General features: G+C 31.3%; 1 protein-coding gene across 4 annotated transcripts in view; it reads left to right on the top strand.

Moving 5' to 3' along the window:
* The first annotated feature begins 10928 nt into the window (after positions 1–10928).
* LOC142326297 (polycomb protein Sfmbt-like) overlaps positions 10929–23803 on the top strand; it is a 63124-nt gene continuing 50249 nt past the window's right edge. For all 4 annotated transcript variants that reach the window (XM_075368666.1, XM_075368669.1, XM_075368667.1 and 1 more), the window contains exons 1-3: positions 10929–11150; positions 18838–18980; positions 21776–22004. In XM_075368666.1, coding sequence (XP_075224781.1) covers positions 11123–11150; positions 18838–18980; positions 21776–22004 — 400 coding nt within the window. In that variant the 5' untranslated portion in view covers positions 10929–11122. The remainder of the gene's footprint in view (positions 11151–18837; positions 18981–21775; positions 22005–23803) is intronic.

Here is a 23803-nt window from a genome sequence, read left to right as displayed (position 1 = left end):
TACATGACGAATGACGATCCAGAAGAAATACATTACTTCATGATCAGAAAGCTTAGCACCACTGCAAGACTTAGGGTACGCGCACAGTGCAAGTCGGATTCAGATTCCGAAAGCCGGCGCTAACAATAAGCACCATCAAGAAGATATTCACCTCCGAAGGATTTGCATAATAGAAGCAGATTTTTAGCGCCAAATCTGCTTCATTTCATCAGATATTGTTCATTTCCATTCATGGAGTCAAGTGATGAAGATGCTATCATTTTACTTTATGGAACAGAAAGTATATCTTTGAAACTGAAAAGTAGAAAAAAACAGTGTTCATGCTATTAATAAGGTTAGACATCGTTACGGCGAATATCATCTTTTCCTCAATTAAAAATTGACCGTGACAGTTTTTTTGATTACTTTAGATTGGAAATTGAAAAGCTATTATTAAAGGATTAGTTAACTTTCATAAACAAAAAATACTTGCCGAAGAACGTCTTATGGCAACCTTACGGTAAGTTAAAAATTTTCTTATTTTTAATATACTTTGTAATATTTTATTGAAGTGTACAAACTGAACTTTTCTTCTGATTGCATATATTATTTTTTTAATTATTTTTTCCAATTATTGTGATAAATTATTTATTGTCAGAATAATGGATTCAAAACAATGAAATGGTTTTATTAGTTAAGGTTTTCCTGAATAAATTTTTTATATGTTCGTTTATTATACAATGCGAAATAAGTTGTATATAAATCGCGGTCGACGACGACGGCGGCTGGTAGTCCAGCCGCCATCTTGTGACGTCACACCTGGCGCGCAATACGGTACGCGAACGTTTGACTGCGTTTAGGATACTCACTATACTGTCATAGTGTGCGATGACTGCGCGTGCGTGCGTCCACGGACACAGACATCTTTACCGTGCACGATCCAACGCTCAACTGAATAAATGACGTGATTTTAGTTTAGGTGGAGTCGTTTTTTTTTCACCTGCCACGCTGTCCACCAATCACAATGTCTGAAACCCAGTACCCACCATCTCCTCGACTTGTGATGTATACAACCGCATCAAACCAGTTCACACTGGTTAACAACCGACTGAGTCGGATTAAAATGGATAGTTAAAAAAAAACGGTTACATCTTTTTTGTTTAATCAGTTCCTTCCACGTGTATATAAAAAGCATTCGCAACATTTAGTCATTTTTTCACTAACTGTTGAATAGTCAACGTCGTGTGTAAAAAAAGTATTATTTGCTTGTGAAAGCGTTATTTTGAAGAGCGAACGTCGATTGTAAAAAAAAAATAGTATTTGCAAAATCGTTATCTAGAAGAGTGAACATCGATTGTAAGAAAAATACTATTTTACAAGAGTGCTGTTTAGGTAAGTCTAAATACATAAGAATTCTTTTTTTAAAAAAAACATGACATGGTATGATAAAAAACAATTTAAAACAAGTAGAAAAAAATAAATTTAATAATAATATAAAAAAATAATAAAAACGAATAAATAATTTACTTTTTTAAATAATTAAAAAAACCAATAAATATATACAAGTAGAAAAAAAGAAATTTAATAATAATATAAAAAAATAATAAAAACGAATAAATACAAAATAATAATTAAAAAAACGAATAAATATATCTTTATTTTCCATCACCAATCGTTATCACTGAAACACACAAACAAAAAAAATAATTACTATTAAGTTTATCTAAAAAAAAAAAAAAACATATGTTACTATAAATATTTTTTTTGTTTGTTAGAAATCATAAAAAATGCAATGTAATTCAGTCGTCGTCCGTGCAATTAATAATAACGTCATCCGTCTTCGATGGGACCTAACTGACTTCGATGAGATGTACCTTCTGTCAACACTTCAACGATACCAGACTGATATCCTAAACCGTTTGAAGGAAGAAGGTAGACGTTTCGACGGCAACATAAAATGGTAATTATGTAACTATTTACAATTATCAATTATTGCTTGTTATATTAACAATATGTTTTTATTTTACAGCTGTAAAGAAAAAAATATATATAGTTGTAAACATACTAATACTTTTTTTAAATTTTTTTTACAGGTACGTTGCGGCAAATGTCGAACTAACAAAGCAGACGCCTCTCGAAGGTGGAGTAGAGACGGCATATACAAAAGTATATTTGCACGGGAAGACGAAAACTACCAAAAATATGGAGGAGAACACCGACGTTGTTGATGAACAGTGGACAGAGTCTGTCGAAAAAATCATCGAGACGTTGACGAACTTCATCAACAACGGTAGCGGATGGGTAATGCATAAAATTATTTCATTAGATCTTAATATTGTTCGTTACCGTCCGCTATACGGTGCTTCTTCCTCCTTTATATGTACTCCGGACAAATTAGTAAAAAGAGAGGCACTAATTAACGTAAATAATCCACATGACCAGAAATGTTTTCTCTGGTCTGTGTTAGCATACCTCCATGACCAACCAGGTCGTAACTACGGTCGGAGTTGGTATGCTAGGTACGAGCCTGATATTAATATGACTGGGATTTCATACCCCGTAAAAGTAAGAGATATTGATCGCTTCGAGATGTTAAATCCCTCAATAAGCGTCAATGTCTACGGGTATGAGGAGGAAAACGATCGTGTCTATCCGGTGCGCGTTACCGAAAATCACGATCGTGACAACTGCTTACATCTATTGCTGCTTACACGGGAGACGAGAGAAAAATGTCATTATTGTCTGATTAATACCAAACCAGGTAAAAACGGACTATCTCGACTCCTTTCGAGTCTCACAAAGACTCACTGTAGCAGTAAATACTATCCTTACTGTTTGCACCGCTTAAGTTCATCAGCCCCACGTGTCGCCGCACGAAGTCTAGACAAACATCTGATCGAGTGTAAGCGACACGGTGCACAACGGGTAAGGCTACCCAACCCGTACAAACAAAAGGAATGCATAATGAAGTTTAGGGACTATTCGTCCATTCTTCGCGTTCCGTATACGGTGTATGCAGACTTTGAATCATTTGTACATCCGATGGACACCGCCACCCCTAAACCCTGCACTAGTTTTATCGATAAGGTAGCCCATCATCTTCCGTCCGGTTACGCCTATGTAATCGTTGACGAGGAAGGGCAGATTTGTGAAGGTCCTATAGTCTACCGAGCGAGAACCGATGGTGAAGATATCGTTGGAAAGATGCTGGATGAACTGGTTGCACATGTCGATAGATTGCTCAAAATTATGATTACCGAAAAACCGATGGTGATGACACCCGAAGACACGGAAACATTTCAAAGGGCTACCGAGTGTTTTCTTTGTCATTGTGAGTTGAACGACGACGTGAGTTAGACATGAAACTAACACTCGTATTTAAGGGTCGAGTCGGCAATGCGTACGATGTAGTAATCGATTAATCTTGTAGGTATTAGAAAAAACAATAGTCCTTTTCAGGACACATTACACATTCAACACAATCTTACACATATATATACAAAACAAAAAACACTTTAAACCCCCATTCAATAAAAAAAAAACTGTAACTAACTATTGTTTTTTTAAAAATGTTTTCTTTTAAAGAAAACAAGAAAGAAAACGATATTTAGTTACGTTTATTGAATTCAGTGGTTCCAAGGCCTGCGACATGATCTGGTAATAGATATATCTACTATCGGATTATGTTGCAATGGTGAGGAGAGTGTTTAACAAATTCGGGGTTAGAACTTTGTTCAATTTCTTTTTGAAAAATGGTAGATTGACAAAAAAGATTGTAGTTTCAAATCATACAAAATGCGGTTGTTAGGAAATCAGATGTTTTTTCCCCACGTTGTGGTTGTTGGTGGGGGGGAGAATTTGACGTTCCGAATGGTAGTGAGTAGGGTGTGGCTGCTGTGGTGGGGATGGGCTTATAAATATAGTGTAACCGAGCGAATTAGTTTATTCTTTGAGAAGCGCTCGAGGTGTTAACATCATCATCATGGTTCCGATTAGTGAAGAAGATATACGCGTACGTGTCGGTAACCATCCCGAACAAACATCCCGCTCAGGCAAATGGGAAATTCCCACAGGGAGAAAATGGAAAAACCAACATGGCGGACGCGACACTAGCGCTCCTCGCGGAAGCAGAGGACAAAACTGACGCCGTACTCCTATTTATACACTACTCATAGGTTATTCCTCCTGGATCACCGGAACGAATAGGCTCTATTTTTCCAAATTCAATAGAAAACTGATCCCTCAGATACTTACATTTTTTCCTTAAAAGTTTCTGAAATCAAATGAGAACCCCAAATTTTAGAATAGTTTATGATTTGATTGGCTCAGTAATACAATACTGTACTATTAAAATAAAATATTACATGGATCTACAATAACAACGAAATAAAGTATTACTGGAAAATCTTTCATAGTTCAACTTTTTTTAACGTAATCTACAACTTAAAAATTAAAAACAACTTTACGTACAATTCGGACCACACTTGTTTTAGACACCTTTCAATTAGAATGCCATTCCGTTCTTTGGCCTTCTGTTTTCGAATGGAAGATAACACCTCGGAAAGATAACCAAAGAAACGCTACAAGTTTTATGGAAAGAGCTACAATCTCTTCACATCCCTTCACTAACTTCAGAAATTTTAAAAATAATGCAGCGGATTTTAAAACATTTTAGAATTTCTCCATATTGTTGGCTGTTTAGATGGAAAATATATCCGTATAGTATGTCCCATTGATTGGATCAATGTGTTTAAATTACAAGAATTTAGTTTCTGTTATTCTCTGAGCGTTAGTGGATGCATATTACTAGTTCACTGCACTTGATATTGGCTGTTATGGTAAACAAAGGAAAGAAGTACATTTATGGCTTCAGAATTATTCTATTTCATTGAAGAAAAAATTATTGTTTTCCCCAAACCAGACTTCCTCCCCAATACTAATATTAAAATAAAAAATACTAATACAAAAGTCCCATATGTTATTACAGCAGATGAGACCTACCCTTTGCTTCGTTATTTAATGAAGCCCTACAAAAGAAAAACCTTAAATAAGAAACATTAATTTTAATAGTCGATTATCAAGAGCAAAAAAAAACTGTGGTGCGCTTTTGGAATTTTATACTCAAAATAAGGTAATAAATAATATTTATACGTATAATATCAAAAGCAATTGATGAAACAAAGGTTAAATTAACTGACATGATTATCAAATGTGTTTGTGTTTTTCATAACGTAATTACTGATAAAGAAGGGCTTACACGCCACTTAAGTAATGTTACGGTTCATGGAGAAGCAGCGTATAATAATCTACATGCAGGAAGGTAGATCCCAACTAAAGTCAAAAATATACAAGACTTTTTTTCTAATTACATGGAAGAATTTCCTTAAACTCTTCGCAAGTAAAATAAGAAATTTTGCATTAACTGTCTAGTTTTGAAATGAATAAAAACCCGTAATTAACCTAATGTGCTGATCATTTTGTTACAAAATTTAGTACATTTTCTAATGAATGTTATTTAATAATTAAAAATTTATAAAGTAATTTAATAAAAGAAAATAGTTAATGTTATTTTTAAATATAATACAATAATTTAATTTAAGAATAAATATCTCTAATGTTGATATTGTTATTCGATTTAAGAATACTGTCAGTTAAAAATTACTTATAACTATGTGTAACATCGTTACTAAGAATTTCAATAGAACAAATTCATTGATGACACGTATTTTTATATCTCTTTGAATTTACCATAATGCTCGACGCTAAAACAACCTGAACAACATGACGATTCTTATAATAAAATAATTCATAATACGAGTGGGCTACATATTTCCACTTGAGATCGAAAGTGATTTACTTTTATAACACGTAGTTTTACTCAAAGGAACCTTTGCAGCACGAATTTGATTATTTTATAACATATGTTTAAGCCATCAAAAACTTGATAACACAAACGTTGACTAGACAAAACTGTCGATAGTAAGAATGTTTCTACAATTCCCTTGAGATTCTTTTTAACGAGGTTTCACTACTTGTAATATATTTTTAATTTTTACTTACCATCAACACCCATGTCCTTTGCTACTTTCTGCCAGCAGCGATCTACAACTAGATTTGAATGTAACTAATCTTTTGTCCCAAATTTCCGTTTCAAAAAGATTTTCGAAATCAAAGTCTCCACATCCATATTTTATGTTAACTTTAAATCACAAAAATTTCAACGACTGTTACTAGCCTACTACTACATAAATGGAAAACTTATTACGCTGGTATCTGAACATTTAATGAATGTTAACATTGATATCTAACCAGAATGAACATTTCATTCTGATGAACTGCTTGTCTGACTCAGACGAGCAGTTAGTCGGCGCCGGCATGTGCCGCCACTGTGAGTGCTCTCGTTTAAATATGTTGGTCATTCCGAAGCCAATCGGTGCCAGTTGTCTGAATCTCACTATTAGATTGCACTATGCGCGTACCCTTAGACTGATAAAATTATATAATCAGATATGAACGGATGTGATGTACGCGCGGTACTGGAAGAAGTATACATTGTTCCAGTTAAAAAAGAAGATAAAAATCTGACCGATCCCAATAGACACCAACCTACTTCTTTGACGTGTACTATTGGAAAAATCTTCGAAAAAATTATAAATAATCGACTCGTTTGGATTTTAAAAAGAGAAGGTCCTTTTATCCTCGAATCAAGCTGGATATCTACAGTATTATTCAACTATTACAAAATGATCAATTTAGAAAATACTAAGTACAATAATTTTATCACTAAGAAATAATGACAACAATTTCATCCCCTGACTGTGTTGGAGTGTTCTTTGTTCTGTAGAGTACATTTGTTATGACTTGACATCATGGAATAATGCTTCTACTACATGAATCGGGCACTTCTGCCAATTTGCCAGTACTGCTTGACAACTATATGAACAATCATACTTTGCAAGTGCAGGTGTATAATTAATAATGAGTACTCACCAGAAAAAAGACTGGAAAATGGCATACCACAAGATTCATGTTGAGCGGTACTTTGTTTATGATTGCCATTAATAAATTGATATTAGCCATTCCAGGAGATAGGAAAGTGTTTATGTCGATGACCTGGCAACTGTAAATGCCAGTAACAATACAGTTATGATGAATTATAAATTGTAAATAGCAATAAACACCCTCAACGAAGTTGCAAAGAGTAACAAATTATTTTCACCAAAGAAAACCTGTGTACACTTCTGTAGGAAGAGAACTCATCATAGTCTAAGATGACCATAGACTATGGTCATCAGTAGTCATTGACTATTGATGACCATCCTATTCAGTACAAAGATAATGTGCTTTTTTATGCCTGTTATTGGATAAATCCCTTGCTTGGGGATTACACATGCAGGATCTGAGTGTTAGATGCAAGAAAGTATTAAATATTTATCAAATATCAACTGGGGCTCAGAAAAAAGCAATGGTTCAATCAAAGCTCAATTATGTGTGTATTACGTATTCATCTGCTAAAAAGCCGCATCTAAGAAAGTTAGACCTCACACATAATAATGGAATCAGATATGCTACAGGTGCTTTCTGTACAAGCCCAGTGACTAGTTTAATATGTGAAGCCAGCATAATACCGTTACATTATAGAAAAGAGATCTTGCTATTAAGATATGCAGCAAATGTATGGGCCTTTCCTATTCATATAAACTAAAACAATCCTTTGATTGCATTATATGAAAATCATGCTACCTACTCCAGATTAGCAATACACGCTACCAACTCCAATTCGATGTTGTGAATTAACAAGGAAATATGGTATTGCTTTACTGAATACATTAGCAAGGAAAGAAATACCTCCATGGCTTTTACCAACTGTAAGCACAAGATTGAATTTCTCTTATGGAAAATAAAAGAGAAACCAGACTCTTATGGAAACCATCACTCAGCAGGAATTTTCATCAATCATCAGTAGCTATGAAGGCTATACAAACATTTATACTAATCGTTCTAAAACTGAACATGGTGTTGGATGATCTATATACATAAATGGAGAAGCCCATTCTTGAAAATTGCCAGATATGGCCAGTATTTACATGGCAGAACTTATTGCTATACAACAAGCTCTTGCTACAATGAACATTTTTTGAGAAGAGAGTGTGCTTATATGTTCAGACTTTAAGTGCACTAACTGCTGTTCAGAACAAGAACATTGTGGTTATCTTTATCACAAACATCCTATCCATTCTGTATGCATTAAATCAACAGAGACAGTGGTATATGTTTGTATGGACTCCAAGGCATGTTGGTATCTCAGGAAAAGAAAGCGCAGATGAAGCTACCAGAATGGCAACAATTTGTGAGGATATAGGTATAATCCTTATTCATGTTGCAGTGAGTTCAAAAATCATCTGATTTTTTAACATCAGAGTTGTTAGTTAGACTAACAAACACTACCAGAAACACATAGAATAATGGATGGAGAAGCCTAAATATGAAATGCAATTAAAACTACTCCATATAAATGAAAGAGTGACACAAAATTGACTCACCGAGAACAAGTAGCACTGACCAGACTCAAAATCGGTCACACTTGAATAACAGATTCATATTTGTTAAGATATTTGAAGAAAGACTAATGGGCAGTGTATGTGATGAACAACTTACTGTTAAGCATCTACTGGAAGTGTACCACACATGAAAACCTCAGAAAGAGGTACAAATTAAAAAATAATATTCTGGTAATTTAAAAATTAGCAAAGAAGAAGAGATAATTGCTTACCTACATGCCAGCAGGCTACTAACAAATTTAAAGTAAGTCTTTGACGAAGTCAATATAAGTTCTCAGCAGACTGAGAATCCTCTACGTGAAGGCACTTTCATCTGAACGTAGTTTGCAAATTTACATGAGATTCTACAGATTTTTTGTATGTTTTATTTTACTGTGCGTTTAATGTTTTAGTTTTATTCTTGTGTTTTATGTAACTCAAGGAACTTTATGCCCTGAAACATTACATGTGTGTGTTTTGTTTGAATGTTTCATTTTTTATTATTGTTATTACTTTCATTTTTTTTTGTTTTATTAAAATGTAAGGGTACTATAAACTCTTACATCTGACAATCCTGCAGGTGATTTAATTATTCTTTTTAAACAATGTGATGAAGTTATGATCTGGATGTTTAGTTTCCAAGTGTTGAATTTATTTTGATGACTTCATGTTTTCATCAAAGAGGACTTGAAAGCAAACAACTCACTGTGACTTTCCATCCAATGAGGTAAAACCATAATTTAAATAACTGTCATTGTACAAACTTTTATTTTTACCAATAGATTTACTGGATATAGATGGTTCACTTTGATTTTTTCAGAAATTTATCCATTTTGCATAAGAATCTAATCAAAAAAAAATTACACCGTTTGACCACACCAAAAAACCAAAACCTCAATCATTAATTTTCAATGAAACTACACTTTGAAAAACTTAAATTAAGGCATCAGATGCACGCTTTGAATTCAAATCTAAACTAACATTCTGCAATCCCTTACACCTCTTTTATACTGCTGAGAGCACGATGTGTTCGAACGTATTATATGCGTGTTTGACCATGACACTCTCAAGAGATTATTATGCAAGCAGAAGAAATTACAAGGAGCATGTACACATTAAGTTAGAACCTGTAAATTGCTCATATTTGTGTACTTCATATATGCATGTTCATAACCATCACTCTCAATGCAGCTAAATGGTTTTAACTAGGTTTCATTGGGTTGGGGTTTCGGAATGTCACAAAATATTCATTATATATTTTTTTTATTGGGAGGGTCATGGAGCTAAAAAGGTTTACAATCAGTGCTCTACAGGAATTAGATTATTGGTTTTGTTGGGGTTTTTATGTATCGAAAATGCTTATTTTCCTTACTTTGGATTAGGTCAATTTTCAGAAGTTTTTTGATTTGTTGTTTCTATTCTTTCATGAACTCTTAAGTTAGTTTGAAACTTATTGACATAGTTTTATGTTGCCTTGAATAGGCACAACTTCATCAACATAATGAGATCACTATAATATTTTGCTTAAATATTTTTCCACATAGTATTAGTATAATGTAAAATTATTTCATCCAAGAGCTTAGAATGGGTGAACTATGAATAGGTCTGATTAAGTGTTTATCACTTCCCATTTATAATTGTAATTACTAACTATTACAGAGTCTAACCCATTTTTGGTAAGGCTTATTGCAGTGAATTTTTTTTTTCTAAATACTCACTTCACATGATATCAGCATGACGAAATGAGGAAAATTATACTTAAACCAACAAATTAAATAATAACTTTTCAAAACACGGTACACGAACCTAATTCTTCTAGATCATTTTTCTGGAAAAAAGTTTTTCCTTACTAATTAGGTTATTTTAGTCTTTGTTAAAAGAATTACACCATAGAAAATGTAAATTTTGTAAAAATAATTCATGCTTTTTTGTGGTTTCTAGAAAAATATAAACTATAACAGGCTTAGATTAATGAAAGGTGTTTTACAACTTGTTTTAGCTAATAATAATAATAATAATACGAGTATCATCGGATTATTCGAGATACGATGCCGCCTAAACATTACCAACAGATAAAGAATCATTATGTGTTGTTTTGTTATTGGTCTTTTTTTCTGAATTTATTCGTTTTACAATTATGTTTGTCTTTAAATATACAACAGCAAGTTTTATAACCAGTTTTTAATTCCAAAAAAAGAGATCACTATCAATTTGCGAATATAATTTCATAAGAGCAAAATACTGGTCTAAATAACTGATATCTGATTTTTTTTAATTAAAGGGATTCATTGCTATCGTGTGACAAGGATAAATAAGTAAATTACGTTGCACATACCACTAACAATGATATTTAATTTATTAATATTAAGGGAATTTGCAATTTTTTAGATTGGTAGCATTGTCACACAATGTTTGCATCAAAGGTTCTGTTCGGTATTGTCTGTTGTTGGTAATATTTTAGGAATTTGCGGTTAAGCAATGAAATAAATGTTAGGTTTATTTTTTTATCTCACTGTAATGGTACTAGCATAAAACACCACAATTATATTTTTTTAATGTTTTTAGATTTTTACGTTGATTGAATTGTTTTTGTAGCCTTTGTCATGGATATGAACATGACGGCTCGCGAGGGTGAGTACTTATATTTTATAACCTTCTTAATTGAATTTTGTTTTAAATAAGGGATTCTATTAGTTTTAAACGCGACCCGTTAAGTTGCTAGTTATTATTACGTAGTAATTGCGTTTGTATTTTTTCTTGGTTTATGGTGTAAATCCAATTTTGAATTGCGTTTTCTCGGGTACACAATGCTGTAATAGTCCCTTATTTTTTCAACAGTATTTCGCATACTGATTTCTTTCAGTTTAACATATACTTAATATTTTTATTACTTAGTTGAAGTAAATAATTATATTTGCTTTCCATTAGAGTATTCATTTAATTAAGTTTTCCATTTACAATTTCATTTATGTAAAATGCATATTAGCATTGAATTGGCTAATAATTATTGAAATAGTAGTTGCACCTATTAAATTTCCTTTGTTGTGTGAATGCTATGAATTACGAATTTTTTTATTTTAAGGATAATAAACATTTATTATTTTTATTTCTTATTTGGTTATTTCATGTGTTTATTTTGTGGTAGTTTGAGTTCTTGAAAATGTATTTTATGTATTGTAAATAACATTTTAAGAAGTTTTATTTATGTCAATCCAGTCCAATGGTTTGTGTTCCTGTTAATTTTTTATTGAGAGTATGTTCTGTCATTCTTATTTCTATCTTAGTTGAATGAGTTTAGATTTATCACTTTGTAAATTATGTAAACCATCAAACTAATTATCATAGGATATTCCTTTTAAAAGATATGTAGATTAAAAATGTTCATTCCTTTTGACTATTGGCCTAAATTTATTGTATGTAGTTCCATAGTTAATACATAAAAATAAGTCTGTTGATCTTTATCTTTGTGCATTATTGTTTTCAATGTAACTCACTGATTAGTTTTGCCTTAACTTGCATTCAAACTTAGGCAATGCAGAATTTTAAAAATATGACAAGGAGGAATTATCTCCCTTTTAATCGTAAATTTTTGCTGTTTTCATTTGATGGGCATGGTAGTAAAAAAGGGTTTATATATATATATATATATATATATATATATACATTACTTAATCTTCAAAAAATTTAAAACAACTTTTGCATAAAATATTTTTCAATAAATTGTTGGATACACAGCCCTACAAAGCACTGACTACCATCAAAGTTACATCCAGAATGAAAATTTGGAGTTGAAAAGGTTTTATTCTATAAACCATGTTTAATTGTTTTTCTTTTTGTTATATAACAAGCATTATTTTCTTCTTTTCTCCCGCCTCCTTCGATTATGTTCTCTTATTTTAATGATATTTTAAATAAATGATATAGTGAATGTTTTTTTTTCTAAGTATAAATACACTATTGTCATGGAAGCTAGTAATATATAGCCAACTCCTAATTATTTGCAATGATTGGGAAAATAATTAAAGATAAACCAAAGTGTTGCACAGCCATAGGGAATCTAAAAATCAACCTTTAATGATTATATAAGTGTAAATGTTAATGTTGTCTAAACATCCACTATGGAATATTATAATAAAATATATGAAAGACATTATTACGAAGTGTACAACAGTTTGCCATATCTTTCAGTTAATATATATATTTTTTTAAAAAGATGCAGCTGTTTTTTCTAGACACAAAAAACTCTTTTAATCAAACTTCTTAGTTAGCATAACATAATATCGCTCACTGAACTGTCTTGTGTTTTTGTTGGTAGTTAAGCAGATTTTTACACTGTGGTATGCATGGCAATTATCTTCCTTTATTGGCCTCATATCTTTGTCATCAGTAGCATCATTATTGGCATTTTACTAACGAGCCCTTCATGATATTGACCCCTTTCTTGTCAGTTCACAAGTCTCAGGGTCATTTTAGTACAGCCATTCATTAATGTTATCTTCATTACAAAAAACTTCCAATACCATTCTAGCCAGCTTAGCCAAAGAAATCTCTGGGTAGTTCAGGCTCCACTTCATATTTTTTCTCCGTTTTGTGAAAGTATTGTATTTGACATTTTTCTATGCTTCTGTATTATCAAATATCAAAAACTAGGATACATATTCTTGTAGATTGTCCATAAAATAGAAAAATATATATATGACAAAATGAAATGCTGTTGAAACACTTAAATATAAATTAAGCTGTAGTATGGATAATCTGTAATTGCCCCACATGTTTGGAGCAGTTCATAGAACACTGATGCCAACCAAAATTGAAATTTTGTAATTTCTAACTTTTATGTACAATGTAAAGAATGGTAGAATAAATTTCTGTCCTGCTGCAGATGTGTAATCTTTAAGGTTGTGATGTAGTAAACTGCATAAAATAAATGATGAGAGAATAACAAGGAGAAAAACTACTATTATACATAGCCTTTTGCGTTTTTGTCAATTTTGGATGTAGGTGATTTAATCTTTTTTTAATATTTATCACTAGAGAAATTTCAGTAAATTATGTTATTTGCTTTAAACAAAATATTAGAAATTTGTAAAAACATAGAAATTAAAAAACCTCAACTAGATTAGTTGAATATTTCCTGTTTATCCGTCTCTACCAATAATTCTATCAAGAGTTAAATTCTGTGACAATAAAGAGCTAGATTTCAGTAGCAGTAGTACAGTTCAGAATGAAATTACATTAAACTTAACCATAACACTTGTGTTCATCCTTTTAATCATGTTAATCTTTCTGCACTCTACTTTTAAAAATACAATTTTTTGTTCTTAACTTTAATTTTGTGAAATGATCTCTCTTATAGCTATTTAAAGAAATTTTTGTTTTTGTAATGTGTATTCTATGTTAGTATTATATTAATTTTTCTGTACTATACTATATTTTGTATATTCTGTACTAAACTATATTTTATATTAATATTGTATTATTGTTTCTATATTAATTATTGATTTTTTAAATATTTATTGTTATAAAGTTGAATACTATAACATTTTGTTAATACTTTAAAAAAAAAATCAGTATTGTACATTTTGTTTAATTATTTAGTGTGCATTGTTCTTTTAACCATTTTTTGGTTTCCTGTTTCTTTTGAGATATGTTGTGTTTAGGGTATAGTTAATGGTATTGTGTGTGCCTTTTTTGTGGATTTTTTATCGTAATGTTGTGAAGAGTGTACCAACTAAGATAAGTAAGGTGTGACTGAACGAATCAGAAATTAGCAGTATTGAGCCTAATTATGTGGCCAGCTAAATAGCATGAGCTGATTACCTAACATTAGAAGAGATGTTTAAAGATAATGTTTAATTGGGTAGAAATGACTAATCTATGATGACTTTTTAACTATTAAAATATGCTGTTGTTGATATATTGTGTTAGTAGTTAATAACTTGTTTGTAACAGTTTCATAAAATGTCAAAATATTAATGTAAAATTAAAACTTAAGTTGATAAAATCGTCTTAACAATAAATAAAAGGAAAACTGTGTTCCTTCATTAATGGAGGTAGGTCTGGAGTTATTCTTGAATATTATATTTATTTATTTCTGTCTTATGTTGGCATTTGCTTCTTTCAAAAAATTGAGTTTAAGAATCCCAAAAATGAAATTCAGCTTGAATGTAGATCATATTCAATACTTTTAAATTAAATAACATAGTAAGAATCTTAATATTTTATGAGTCAGAGTAGCTAATATAAACATTTTTTTTTTTAAGTTAATATTCATTTAAATGAATCTAGAATTACAACTGAAGAGAATTTCAAACTGCACTAGCGTATGATTATAGTTCCACTAGGTATTAATTGTGGCATAACTCTACAGGCACATACCTAGGATTTTTTTCAGGGGGCTAAGGTGCTGTTGATGATATAATAATAATAATGACAATCATTTTATATTGAAACGGTTTTTTATACTCTATTGCATTTGAAAAATACAAAATATATGCTTAGATTTAATAACATTTACTACGCAAATAAGTATTATAATGTTAGTGTACAATTTTTTTTGTAATCCACATTTATACTTCACACTCACCCATTTGAACTCCAATAAAAGTTATGAATTATTAGAAAGCTAGTCTTCAATCTTTTTTTCTCACTATAATATCTAAAACTTCATCAGGATTAACAGTAATGTGTATGCAGTGACAAAGAAACTAATGAATTTAATCTTCCATCCCCGACTTGTTACACACAATCATTTTGACTCTCTTCACTGCAGAGAAAAATTGTTCATTACTACATGTTACTGGAAGAGTCGTTAATACTAGCAAGAGATAATTGATATTGAGAAAATATTCTTTATTGCAGTGATCCAATACGATCTTTTCTAGATCGCATTTTAAATTTAATGACTTTATCTCTTCACACCAAATAAGATACTTCGCTTGGAGGACAGATTCAAAACATTTATCATCATAATTCATTACTAAGATTTTTAGTTCATCCACTTTTTCATGACTAGCTGAACCTGGCAAAAGAACTTGAAAACCTTTTGAGAAGATAGCATTGTCATTGAATTTACTTTCCAAATGTTCCTTCAATGTATTGGTGCAGGGAATAAAATAAGATACTCAGAAGATTATTTCTGTCGTCGTAGTATTGTGTTTTTCTATGTCCTTGTTTATTGCTTATTCGCGAAGTTTTTATTTCAGCTTCAAAAATTTTGGGGACAATTGTTCAGCAGTTACAAAAACATTTTTGAAAATATTTTCTGCCTCATCTCTCATTCCTTGCAGTAATGATGGTGTTGATTTAACAAGTTGAATAGCTTATTCAAATCAGTAGTCTTGTTTTGCAGTAGTATTGAAAATGGTAGAATAACATTAACAAGTTTTTCACAAACCAGTAATGGAACAACCAATTCATCTTTTTCTATTGCTGTGAGAAAAGCATAAGCTTTAGGTGATGCGATTGCTTTTGATTCTTGTGAGATTTCTTCTAGACTCGTGCAAATACATTGAAATAATTCGACAAACACATCAATACTCATGTGACGCTTAATAACTCTAGTTTCACACAAGCCTATAAGTCGTTTTTTGATTTCTCATCTGGTCCATACAAACTCGCTGCTTTTTTTAGCATCGATTGCATGTGAATTACTGCAAAAAAAAATAGTTATTTCCTCAACAAGTATCATATTGTTCTTAATCGCAAGAATTTTCATAGCATACATAATGGCTAAGGGTAAGCCGATGACTGGCACAGTGCACGTATATGGTTTTAGGGTAATCTATTTTAATTAGGGTATGAACACCACTTACATGCCTAAAAATTGTTTTAGCACCATCGTAACCTTGGCTGACACAATGTTCCATGTTGCTTGATAATATCAGATTTTTTAAAATTCACTTTGGTCACATTTTCAGCACCTACATCGTAAAGCAGAACTAAACTTAAAAATCTTCCTGCAGTTTAAGTTTTTGTTATTCAAAATCAATGTATCTGGCATATAAACACAATTACACAGTATTTGAAACATCTGTCGTTTCATCACCTAAAATAGAAAAATACTCCGCACAATTTATTTTATTTATAAGTTTTTTTGTATTATTTGAGCACTTGTGTTGATGATCTCCTTTGAATGCCTGGACTTATATAAGAAGGATTCTTAACCGTTAGGTCAAATCACAAAAGACTGAAATTTTCTGTCATTCACAGCAGGTTTAGCTAAGCTGAGGTCTGCTATCATTTCCTTGCAGGGTAATTCTTGTTCACCATAAAATAAAATTGTTCCTATTATAGGAATTATTGCTGCTCTATTTTCAAATTTTTCTTGTGCATCCAAAGGATCCAGTTGAATTATAACATCTTGATTTTTTCCACTCATAACGTGTACAAAGTTTTCAGATTTGATAATACTGTATCGATGATATATGTGATTACTGTGATACTCAATTATTCCACAGCCTTTTTCCAATTTTCTTGAAAGAACTTGATATTAACTGTCCTGAGATTTTGTGACCTCCTTTTCGAAATCCCTAATTTTTAAACAAGATCGTAACTTTGCAAAACATATCATCTTTTTTTGAATAAGCTAGCCAAGGGTACGTTTTAATCCAATTTGGTTGAAATCTATTTGTTTGCTTATTCATTTGCATAACAGGATAAACATAGGAATTTGCAGGCAACAGAACAGATGTCAAAATCTTTAATTCTAAATGATTATTCTGGCATAAAATATTCTGTTATGTCATTGTCATATCAAATACTTCAGGTTGAAATTGATCATTAGCAACAAATTAAAATTTCTGGTGATCTACCTACATCTGCAGTTGCACTGTCACTTTTTAAATTCTCACTCACACATTATCTCACTAGTAATAATTTTTCTAGCACTGCAGGTTTCATCTATTTTATTATTCTTTTTCGTAAAAAATAATCTCATTGAAGCGATGACTTTTTGCTTTGACATGGTATAAATTATATATAAATTAATATTAATGATGAATTATGTCTAAAACAATGGTTTATTGCATGCATTCACTTTTAGATGTTCATTCTTCCAAAGCTCAAAAGATTCAGATTGATTTTTCATCGCAAAGCTTAGAAAATAATTTAATTTAAAACCGCTATTATTATTCCATTAAATACTCATTAATCTAATGGCTTTTGCCATTAATTACTCATTAGTTAAGTAAAGCTAACAAATTAACACATTTTTTAAGATTAACCTGCCGTTACTCAACGCGTGAGTACCATGCTCACATTGATATTATTTTCTTTCCTATTACTTTATACTTACTCTAGACTTTTGGAACACTATCTAGCTGCCTATGCTTGTGCTAGGAATGCATTAAGCAAGTATTGCATTTCTGGCATGCGGGAATTCCCCAGTAATCAATTATTTTTTTAGTATTGCATCTGAGTGAGGGTGGCGCTCACATGTCGAGGAACAGCGTTACTCTTACAGGGTTGAGTAACAGTGGGTTAAGGTAAATAGAGGGAATTAATGACTAGGGAGATGATTATGTACCATTTTATAAAATAGTTTTGAGATGTTTGCATTACAAAAATATAAAATGCTAAAACTGGATTTTTTGGACTCAGCTTGCTAGATTTAACCTCTGAATGATGAAGTCTAATAATTGTCAGGTGATGAGGGCTACAGCCACTGTTACCTGACAATTTCAGGGGGCTATAGCTCCCTTAGTCCCTGCTTGCTGTGTGTGTGTGTGTGTGTGTGTGTGTGTGTGTGTGTGTGTGCTCTAAAAGGGTGGGTTCAATTTATTAAATATGTCGTGGCTATTATCAATATTTAAATATTTTCCATCATTATTATTATTAAGAATATTCTATCATACAGAATACAATGTATGTAAAAAAAATTCTTTGCCCCAGTTAATTATATTGGTTAAAATAAACAAATCATAGAATTCTCGTTAGAAAAAATTTCTGTTTATATAAGAAAAACTGTTTATATAAGGATAAAAATTTTGGTAATGGAAAAATATTCAGGTAAAATAACATTTTGTTTTCTAACATTATATCATAACAGGCAAGATAGGGTCGTTTTTAACAAAAAAAATAAATTAAATAAAAATGTATTTTAGGTTATGTAGAATTATTGTTAATTCACAATGAACCTATGCAAAAACTTGAAAAGGACATTGCTTAAAGTGGTAAAAATATGTTTTGATCCTTTGCATTTAACTTGAAATAATAGCTTGTTTTATGAACAATTTACATCTACTTGTTATAGTTTCCTTTTGTGCTATATGGAACTTTTTCTAGTATAATATAAAAAATTAAATCAATTTTTTTTTAGACTTGGGCCTAGTGTGGATGGGCGATATGTTCCTACAGAATGATTCTGCAGAAGTTATGCTTGATCCACATCCATTAGAAAATCAATACTTCCAAGACAGTACTCCTTGTTTGGATGACATGCGCAGTCGAGGAGCACCATTGGTCAGTTAATATAGCAGCTGTTTTTTTGTATTTTTTTTTTACAGTTAAGTACTTGATAATAGTTATCATTGCAAATCGTTACTGCTATAAATGAGTTGTCACAAGTTTGTTCATTTTCATGTTTATCTACTGTTTTCTTGAGTGAATGAATACATTTCAGTTCTTATACCTATACAAACTATGTATCACATTTGTAGATAGTAATCTATAACTGTATTACATGGTGTTATAATAAATTTTTATATAAGAAAATAAACATTAGATGTTTGTTATTTTTTGACTCTGGGTGATGTATGAAAAGTAACATTAAGATAAGAAAGCGCAGAGTATATGAGGTTGTATTGTTTTCTTACAATCAGTAAAATTACAAAGCTAGACTAAATAGGAAAATAAAAGCAGGCTAACCCAAGCAAGAGAATTTTTCCTGTAGAAAAGAAATTTGTTAATATCTAATACACACAGATTTAAAAATGTATTTGTAAATGTTCTTTTTACGAATGAATTCAAAGGCCAAAAAATAAAATGTAAATTTAGAAAAGAAGATTTTACTGAAAGAATGTTGAAAATAAGCGAAGTTCATTTGTCAAGATTTTTTGAGGTTGATCTTGGGGCCTTATGTATGGAACACAAGGTGCAGGCATAGAGAGGGATTAAATTTAGTACTAGAAGGAGGCAGATCAGAACTCTAAAGCTAAACAAAAATTAGAGATGCTAAAGTAGATAATTGAAGGTATTAGATTTAAATATTTTTAAATTAGAAAAATAACATATTACAAAAAGAAATGGAGAATTGTATGAAATAGGTCAATGGCTCATAACAAAAATAATTTTGTCAGGAAAAAGATGATTGTGAAATATTTTTGTAATCCAGTATGGCAGTTCAGAGTTAGTCAGTAAAAAAGTAACTTGTAAGTTTCAGAAGGCATTGATTTTTCATATGTAAAAGCTGCATATCTGGAGTAATATGCGTTTCAAATTCATAATTAAACTAGAGTCAAATTCATGGCTCTTATTTCTGTTATGTGAAGTATATCTGATGGTTCTTGCAGAAATAGAACATTTTTATATGTCATTTTTCTTTACAGTTTACTTTTAAATAAGTTGCCCTTGTAAAATGTGTGTGGTGTTGCAAACATTTCTGCTTGCCTGACATGGATGTTTCTTTATTACTGTGTTTGTTATTGTTTTTTTCTTCATTCTAATGTAGGGAGGATGTTCCAGCATATTTTCTCTTTCAGCAAGAAAATAATTAAATATATTTTATTCTGTATGTGGTTTATATTTTGATTACAAAAATAATTTTGGTTTGCTTAGAAATAAGAATCCATATTGGGGAAAAAATATTTTTCCTGCTGAAAAGTTGAGGATTTTAAAAGTTCTTTAAAATTCTGTCAAATCTTTGAAACATAAGGTTGTCTATTTACACTGATGTGGAGAAGTATAGATGTCTACACTGCTTACTCCCCATTGCACTCTCATTCACACTAATTGCTAAGCGTTTATATATCTCAGTACATAAGACTCTTCAAGTTTTTTTTTTTTTTTTTTATACTATTAAAGTGATTTCTACTGATTTTTCATTAGGAAAAAGCTAGTTTATTTTATTAGTTAGTTTTTTAAAACTGGTAGATAATTAAATTTTTTTATGACAAGTGCTGGATTCTATTGAGTATCTCTCTGGTCCCTTGAATTACACCAAACATTAAATGTTAAGTTTTCTCTTTTTTAATAAGATTTGGCTAGTTTAGGAACAAAAGGAAAATATTTGGTGTTAATATGACATTTTTTTTGTACATTATTTTAAGAAATAATTGAAGTATTTTTCATTTCAATGTTTTAAATGATTGTGTTCTGCTTGCCATGTTTTATTATACAAATCTTCATGCATGTAATTCATATAACTAGTGTCTAATGATGCCACATTGATTATTGATTATATTGCCATATGATAATGATTATTAATTATTATTGATGTTTGTAAATGTAATGATAACAAATTCTATTGATTTCAATTATATTAATACAATATAAATACTCTCACATTTTATAATTAGTAGCTTGCCACACTTTACATTTGATCAACTACCATTGAGATCTAAATGTCAAAGATGGAAGCCCTTGTAAACAATGAGAACATAACAGTGTTAGTACTGCAGATACAACAAAAAGCAGATCGTGTAACCTCTAGCATTTTCTGTATATTTCATAAGCAAGAAGTTTCTTTAGTGAAAATTAATTCAAAGATTGTTTTTTCTTATTTTAAGCTAGATTGTTATATGAAAATAGAACAACTGAAGCATAAATAGTGATACAGCAAAATGAGTTAGTGGTTTTGTATACTGTATAAATTTAAACAATTCCTTTTTCCTTTACGTAAAGCAGAAACTACAAAAATTACCATAATTTATCTAATTTAAATTCTACATTAAAATTATCACCATTTCCACAATGTTTTTCCAATACAGTATGTAAGATTTAAAGCTTTTTTATGTATAAAATTTAGTTCAAATGATATAATTAATCATATGAAGAATTAGGAAGATTGGGGTGCAGTACAAAATTATAGCATTCTACTATGTAAAAAATCACGTTTTTGGCAAGTATAATAGATTGTTATTTACTTATTATTTTTTATATAATAGCTCATAAATAAATTTCTGTATTCAGCAAAATGTTATTAATAATAAACAAACATTTTTTTTATCTCTTCAAATTCTGTTTATTCAGGATTTATTATGTTTTATCCAGCTTTTATTATATAATTAATTTTTTTTACTGTTTTTATTTTTTAATAGGAAGTTGATGGATTTATGTATCTCGATGAGCTGGAAGATCCATATATGGAAGATGGCTCTGCATCTGCGAAATTTGTTACTACAACATCAACTCAGACAGCTGCTGGTAATCAGCCTGCTTCGCGTAAAATAAAACCAATTAAACATCCAGCTTTGAAATTACAAACACCTATTGCCTATCAGCGTGATACTGATCTCAGTGTTATTCCCATACAGCGTGATGGAATGGGTAATTTATATCATTTAGTATAAATAAATTAAACTTATATTAGTTTTAAATTTGATTTATAAATGGGTATTTAATTAGATTTTATTTGTTATATTTACTTTTTCAGCTACAGGGTGGCGTACGAAATGATCCAACATTTGTTCTGATCCGAAATGATCAGAACAAGGGCCATAATCCATGCTTATTTTATAACTGATCCAGAAGCGGCCAAGAGTGTACAAAGAGTGACAGGGAAATATAAAAGGTTCCCAGCTATCCGTGGCTCACTGCAGGCAGTAGTCACATTTGTGGACTTGCCCAGTGTTTTGTAGGAGGAAGACAGCGAGCAGTGTCATTGCAGGGTAGTGAGGCTAGGGTATTTCTGGCCATGATCGAGGAAACCATGTTAGTTAAGTCCGAGCGGAAGAGGCGGGTGGAACTTTCCTGTCCTCTACAGAGTCAGATGGCAAGTTCTCCAAGATGGGTGTAGGGACATCCACCCGAGCAGAAAGAGGCAATCCATTGATCGAAGAGTTTCAACATTTGGTTTTGTTAAAAAATAATTATTTGAATCACAATACAGAAAAGTGAAATACAACATGTTTACTATATACGTGCAGATTACGTTCTGCTTACCACATGTTCAATATGACCATCTTCACGTCTAGCAACTTCTTCAACACAACTCCTATGTTGTTAATAACTTGACAGCACATACCCTCAGTTATCTCGTTGCAACCCTCAATGATCATCACTCTCAGTTCTGTCACTGTACGGGGATGTTTAGGGAAAATCTTTTCCTTTAGAAATTCCCAAACAATATAATCACACGGATTCAAATCAGCAGGACTGTTCAGGGGCCAGACCTGTCCACACGCAAAACGATTAGGAAATTGGTTTGAAATGACATTTGCATTAAAAGTTTCATGCAGAAAGTCTAAAACATTAGCTGTGTGTGGTCTGGCTCCATCCTGCATGAACCACTCATTTTCTAATTGAAACCTTTTTCAAGAAGCTGAAGAATAACATCATTATATAGCATGTTTAAATAACATTCACTATTAGCTAATGGCCCATACCATAATTCTTGGAGCGTGATGCACTTTTTCATGAAGCAAGTGTGAATTTTTGGAAGCCCAGAAATGCACATTTTGTTTATTAACAACCCCATCTAGGTGAAAACCAAACGTTCAACAATACATTTTGGTTCACAGCCTATTCAGCAAATGCCATTCTTTGATGTTTGTTGTCAACTATTAATTTAGGTAACACTATTATTTTGTACAGATACAAATGTAAATCAGTTTTTATAATTTGCTGCAAAGATCGCCTAGAATTCGCAAGTTGTGCTGCTGCTTTTCTTGTTGATTTGCCCGGGCTCCTCAGCAACGCTGCTATTGACAGCTTCGACATTCTGTGGAGAATGAACACTGGCAGGCCACTCACGCTTACTTTTGGATACTAAACCGTCACTATTAAATTTTTTGTAAGTCTACATATTGTTTTAAATGAGGGTGACCACCAAGTTTGAAAATGTGCATGAAACTGTCTTTGTGTAAGCACCACACTTCGTTTCATTAAAAAACAACACAGTCTTTATGCACTGTTCAACAGTCAGTCTTAATTTGTCAGCCATCTTGGAATGATACAAAAACAGCGTACTTTGAAAGAGAAGAAACTAATATTTATGAACTACTGTCACTTCTGCCAACGTAAAACACATTAATAATTATTAACTTAAACAATTAATACTAGAACAAATGTTGGATCATTTAGTGTGCCACTCTGTATATAGTTATAATGTTTAGCTTTAGTTATAC

Source organism: Lycorma delicatula, chromosome 6 (genome assembly GCF_047948215.1).
Source record: "Lycorma delicatula isolate Av1 chromosome 6, ASM4794821v1, whole genome shotgun sequence".
Taxonomy (NCBI): domain Eukaryota; kingdom Metazoa; phylum Arthropoda; class Insecta; order Hemiptera; family Fulgoridae; genus Lycorma; species Lycorma delicatula.
Note: the sequence above shows the minus strand (reverse complement) of the source record. Positions and strands in the feature narration are given on the sequence as shown.